The sequence below is a fragment of the Habropoda laboriosa genome, unplaced genomic scaffold (assembly GCF_001263275.1).
Source record: "Habropoda laboriosa isolate 0110345459 unplaced genomic scaffold, ASM126327v1 scaffold486, whole genome shotgun sequence".
NCBI classification, from domain to species: domain Eukaryota; kingdom Metazoa; phylum Arthropoda; class Insecta; order Hymenoptera; family Apidae; genus Habropoda; species Habropoda laboriosa.
In genome coordinates this window covers 917,982-922,737 of record NW_017100724.1, presented here as the reverse complement: position 1 = coordinate 922,737, position 4,756 = coordinate 917,982, and the positions used below count along the sequence as shown (strand labels likewise).

Below are 4,756 nucleotides of genomic sequence, written 5' to 3'. Positions count from 1 at the left end.
TTATATAATATAGTATTATAATATATAAAAAGATCATATTTTGCAGAATTTGAAAATGTACCTTATAAAGAATACAAAGAAGAAATATTTTCAAATATAGCTAAAGAAATACTTAAACCAATCACAGATACACTTGATATAACATCACAGAATAAAACAAGTATATGCAAAACTAAAATATTTAGTGCTGGTCATGAAGTTGCAATTATGATAAATCACTTTGGTATTATAAATTGAACAAATACTTAAAAATTTTGTTTACTTATTTAACCATTTGTTATTTTCAAAATTTCTTACATTTTTAGGTTGCAATGCAGTACAAACAAATGCATGTATCTTAGAACTTTTGAAACAAATAGAAATAAATAATTTAAAAGTGAAAAGAATATATGTGAAACAACTTATAACACATTCAAATAATCGTGGTTTTCATATTTGCTTACTAAACCTCTCATTTAATACAGTATTAATTAAATATTTGGATTTTCCAACACCTGTGCCTGCTTGGCCAAAAATATTAACTTCTAAAATAATAGGAATTGGAGAAGTAATTTAAAGTTTACGAATTTTTGCTTTTAACTATTATATTTGAATTTAAGATGAAAATTAATTTTTAGAATGATGAAACAAAATTAACTACATCTGGAAAATATTGTAAGGTAATTGAATGTTATTAATACATGTTTGGGTTTACACATTAGATTTAACAAGTAAACAGAATTTTAATATAGAATGTGGATTGGTCTAATATAAATTTGCAAGGACCTATAATAAATCATGAAAATAGTCAAATATTTTTATCAGTTATATCCATGGCATGTAAAGCAATAATAGCATGTACAAAACAGCTGAATAAAATGGATCAGGAATTTGGAGATGGAAATTATGGTACAAGTCTTGCATGTGGGGCTAAAGCTATACAAGATGCTATTCAGGTTGGATATCAACTATCTAAAAAAAGAGGGAAAGAAACACATAACATAATTATAAATAAAATAATATTTTTCAGAAAAATGAAATATTGGGAACAAGTTTATATGTAACATTTACACAAATTAGTCATATCATTCAAAGAACAATGAATGGCTTGCAAGGAGGACTATATTCTTTATTTTTTTATAATATTGCTAAAGTAAGATATAACTTATCATATTATAAGTTTACATTTTAAACATGTAACACGTTTTAGGCTTTCTCAGAGTATCAAAGTGACGAGGAAGTAACAGCCAACATGTGGTTGCATGTATTAATTACTGCAAATAAAGCAATAGAACAATTTAAAATATGGTGTACAGGTGATCAAGCTCTATTAACTGTTTTGGTAACAGTGCAAGCAGATTTAGACAATGCATTAAGTAAAAATATGAATCTCATTGATGCATTTGGAATGGCTGTGAAATCTGCTGAAAATTTTACTACAAGCATTTTGTATGCACCTTCTCATGTAAAAAAGTGCAAAGTACTATACTTTATTTCTTTCACAAATTTAATTATTTTACACTAACTGAAAAATGAAAGACACTTATTTTCTGAAAAATGGGATGAGAATATTATTTAAACTATGTTTCAGAAACTCAAATATCCCGACCCTCGGGCACATGCAGTAGGTATATGGATGAGAGCTGCATATGAAGGCATTAAGTTAAAATTTATATATCGTAATACAAAATTATGAATTCGTAATATAATTCATTTGTTTGTAATTTATGTTATATGAAAATGTATTATAAATATTTGCTAAAAGTAATTAGATGTTTCATTTGTAATAACAATTGTATTAAGAATGAACATGTAGGTATGTAAAAAGAACTGACCGACATTTTAATCGCGTTAAGCGTTGCACCTTATAATGAGCAACTCGTTACGCTACGTAAATATATTTTTGTTTTTGCTTGTACCTACGAGGTCGTCAAAACTGTAAATGTATGTGTAAACACGTTTAATCTGAACGGATGATATAAATGTGTGTATAGATATGTATGAAAGGCTATCATAATGTCACGTGTTCTTGGTTTGTCTTCATTCCTGTCTTATCACGTGAAAAAGCTGAAAAAAGTTAATTTCATTGTTTTTGAAACTTGAACTGAAAATAGATAAATAATTCGCTTACATTGTGTTTTTACATTAACTTCATTTTGTAGCCGAGATTACAACAGAGGTTATGTTTAAAATTATAGTTTAAACTTTTATAATTGTTAGATATGTATAACGTTTAGATATTTTATTTAAATTTTATAAAAGTATTATAAATACATTGCAAAAATGATAAACATATGAAAATATATGGACAATAATAAATTTGAAATACTCTTAAAAAAAAGTAATATTAACAATGAATGCTGTGATTGCTCTGTGTATTTTTTGTGAATCACATGGACCTAAAGTAATATTTACAACTCAAACATATCGTAATTATGATAATCAAAGTACAGAAAAATTAAAATTCTATGGACCAAAAGAAATACTAAGACGCAGTCAAAATGTTATGGAAGATGGACAACATGAATGTGAAGGATGCCAAAGTATTGGTAATGTGAAGTATTTGAGCAATGAACATGAAACTAGGACATCGTTTCTATCTGCTCAACAATCATTAACTCAAGATATTTGGTGTTTGCTAAAGCATGCATGTTTTAGGTATAATAATTATGAAATATCTTTTATTATATTCTTTAATAAAGGGAATGCACAAATTACTTAATCATTCAAAACCATATTTCAATTTCAATTCTCAAGGAGCTTAAGCTGTGAAGTACATCCTGGTAAAGAAGGTGTTTGCTATTTTGGAGATGAATACAGGGGGCATGTTTTAAGTCATACATTTACATTAAAAGATGCCCAGGTGAATTATGCAACGAAAAAGCATGTTTGGTAGCTATTACAACAAATTATTCAAACCATGTCATTATTTACAATGTTAAATATTTAGAAAAAAATTAATGAAGTAATTCTTCAATATGAAAAATTTTTTATTTTTTATAGGCAAGGGGTTTTCGCAAGTGGTGCAGTTTCATTGTTTTTATGAGAGATAAGCAGTTCCTATTAAATATGTGGCCCTTTTTAGTTGACAATTTAAAGGAAGTAATTCGGGAATTACAAGATTTTGCTGAAAAAAAATACAATGCAGAAGAAGCAGAATGTCCACAAAGAATTGTTCGTTTATCTGCTACTAATAATGGACCAGGGTCATATAATAATTCAAACAAACAACCTAGAACTTTTAGTGACATAACTAATGAAAAGCATGTTTTTATAAGGTCTGTTTTATAGTTATGCTACAAGTATTTAATACTTATAAGATAGGATATTAACAAATTGTAATTAAATCAGAATCCACATGTGGCTGGTATGGATTCTTAGTGCAGGAGCAAGACATTTCATAGAAATTTTTCCCATGAGCTTATTAGATGATGAATTAAATTACAATTCGGAGCATCAGATTGGTTAGCATCATAAAAAATATTATATTTACAAGAAATGTATGGATTTGAATTTGTTTCATTTAACAAGGTTTTCTGTTTTCCAGAAACTGAAGATGGATTCACTTTAGTAAATGCCAAATTACCTGTAAACTTAACTTTAAATTCAAATGAACCAGAAACAACACCTGAATTCTCAGAGGTCTCAGTATATTCTAGTTTAACAGGTGTTCAGATTTTAGTAAGGGGTCCAAATATTCAAAGATTGGAATCTTTATATGGATTAAGCTCTCTTATTCCACGTGCATGTCGAAGAGTCAAGACTCAAGAAACAGAATATATGGATCCTAATAAGTGCAATTTTATTGGTACTTGTACATTGTTTTGAAATATTTAACTATGAGTATTATGTTAAATGATCTATAAACTATGATATTAATTTTAGGTGTTGACACTTCAGTAGCTGTACCCCTACCTTGTGCAAGTGTATGTAGGTTAGATATTGTAGCTGATGAACACAAAGTTGAAAATGCAAGCTCACATGTTGTTAGATGGACTGGTACATTACCATTAAAGTTACCAACATTATTAATTAAGATTGAAAAGTCTCTTGATAATGAAAAACTTGGAAATTCTACTCTCAAAGCACATTTTGCTGCATTGCAAGAAGAATGGGCAAAGTATAATTATGCATATATTATATAAATATTTAAACATTGTTTTTTCTTTTATAATATCAAATTAAAATTGTTTTTATTATAATTGTAGCATTGCAAAAGTAGTCCACGCCATGCGAGGACGTGGTCATAGTGGAGACCTTTCTGGACTTATGCTTAGTTTAGGTGCTGGTCCTCATGATAAAAAATTGTTAGATGCTTGGTCAATGGGCTTACCACCAAATCCAGCATAATTTTTTAAGTAACCCACGATGTTTTACGCATTGTAGAGTATTATTGGGTAACATCTAATTTAATATATGATGTGTATTCTCTTATTTGTATTTTTAATTTGTTCACATAATATTTATATATTCAAGGTTGTGCATCATTTTTTATTTATAATATAGTCAAAAGATAAGTGCAAATATTTGATATGAGTGTAAAATAAATTATTTTACATGCATCATTAGTAATTAAGATTTGACATTTATAAAATTATATAAACATACATATGATACGATTTGATAAGATTAATGCAAAAATAAAGTGTAATGGAAATTATTTATACTTGAAATAATTTAAACAGTAATACTCTTTAATTTTTAAAAGTAAGTAATGCTTTTTTTTATAGGTAATGATCCTTTATTTTCTACAAAATTGACCATAATGCTAAGTATG

General features: G+C 27.5%; 1 protein-coding gene across 1 annotated transcript in view; it reads left to right on the top strand.

Annotated features, from left to right (window-relative positions):
• The window catches only part of LOC108577040, a 5,071-nt gene extending 742 nt beyond the window's left edge, over positions 1–4,329 (top strand). Inside the window, exons 4-17 of the mRNA XM_017940128.1 lie at positions 47–223; positions 306–547; positions 618–659; positions 732–935; positions 1,010–1,132; positions 1,190–1,444; positions 1,571–1,641; positions 2,476–2,637; positions 2,737–2,842; positions 2,983–3,257; positions 3,331–3,443; positions 3,527–3,787; positions 3,865–4,099; positions 4,188–4,329. Of these exons, the coding sequence (XP_017795617.1) occupies positions 47–223; positions 306–547; positions 618–659; positions 732–935; positions 1,010–1,132; positions 1,190–1,444; positions 1,571–1,641; positions 2,476–2,637; positions 2,737–2,842; positions 2,983–3,257; positions 3,331–3,443; positions 3,527–3,787; positions 3,865–4,099; positions 4,188–4,329 (2,408 nt within the window). The remainder of the gene's footprint in view (positions 1–46; positions 224–305; positions 548–617; positions 660–731; positions 936–1,009; positions 1,133–1,189; positions 1,445–1,570; positions 1,642–2,475; positions 2,638–2,736; positions 2,843–2,982; positions 3,258–3,330; positions 3,444–3,526; positions 3,788–3,864; positions 4,100–4,187) is intronic.
• The last annotated feature ends 427 nt before the right edge of the window (positions 4,330–4,756 follow it).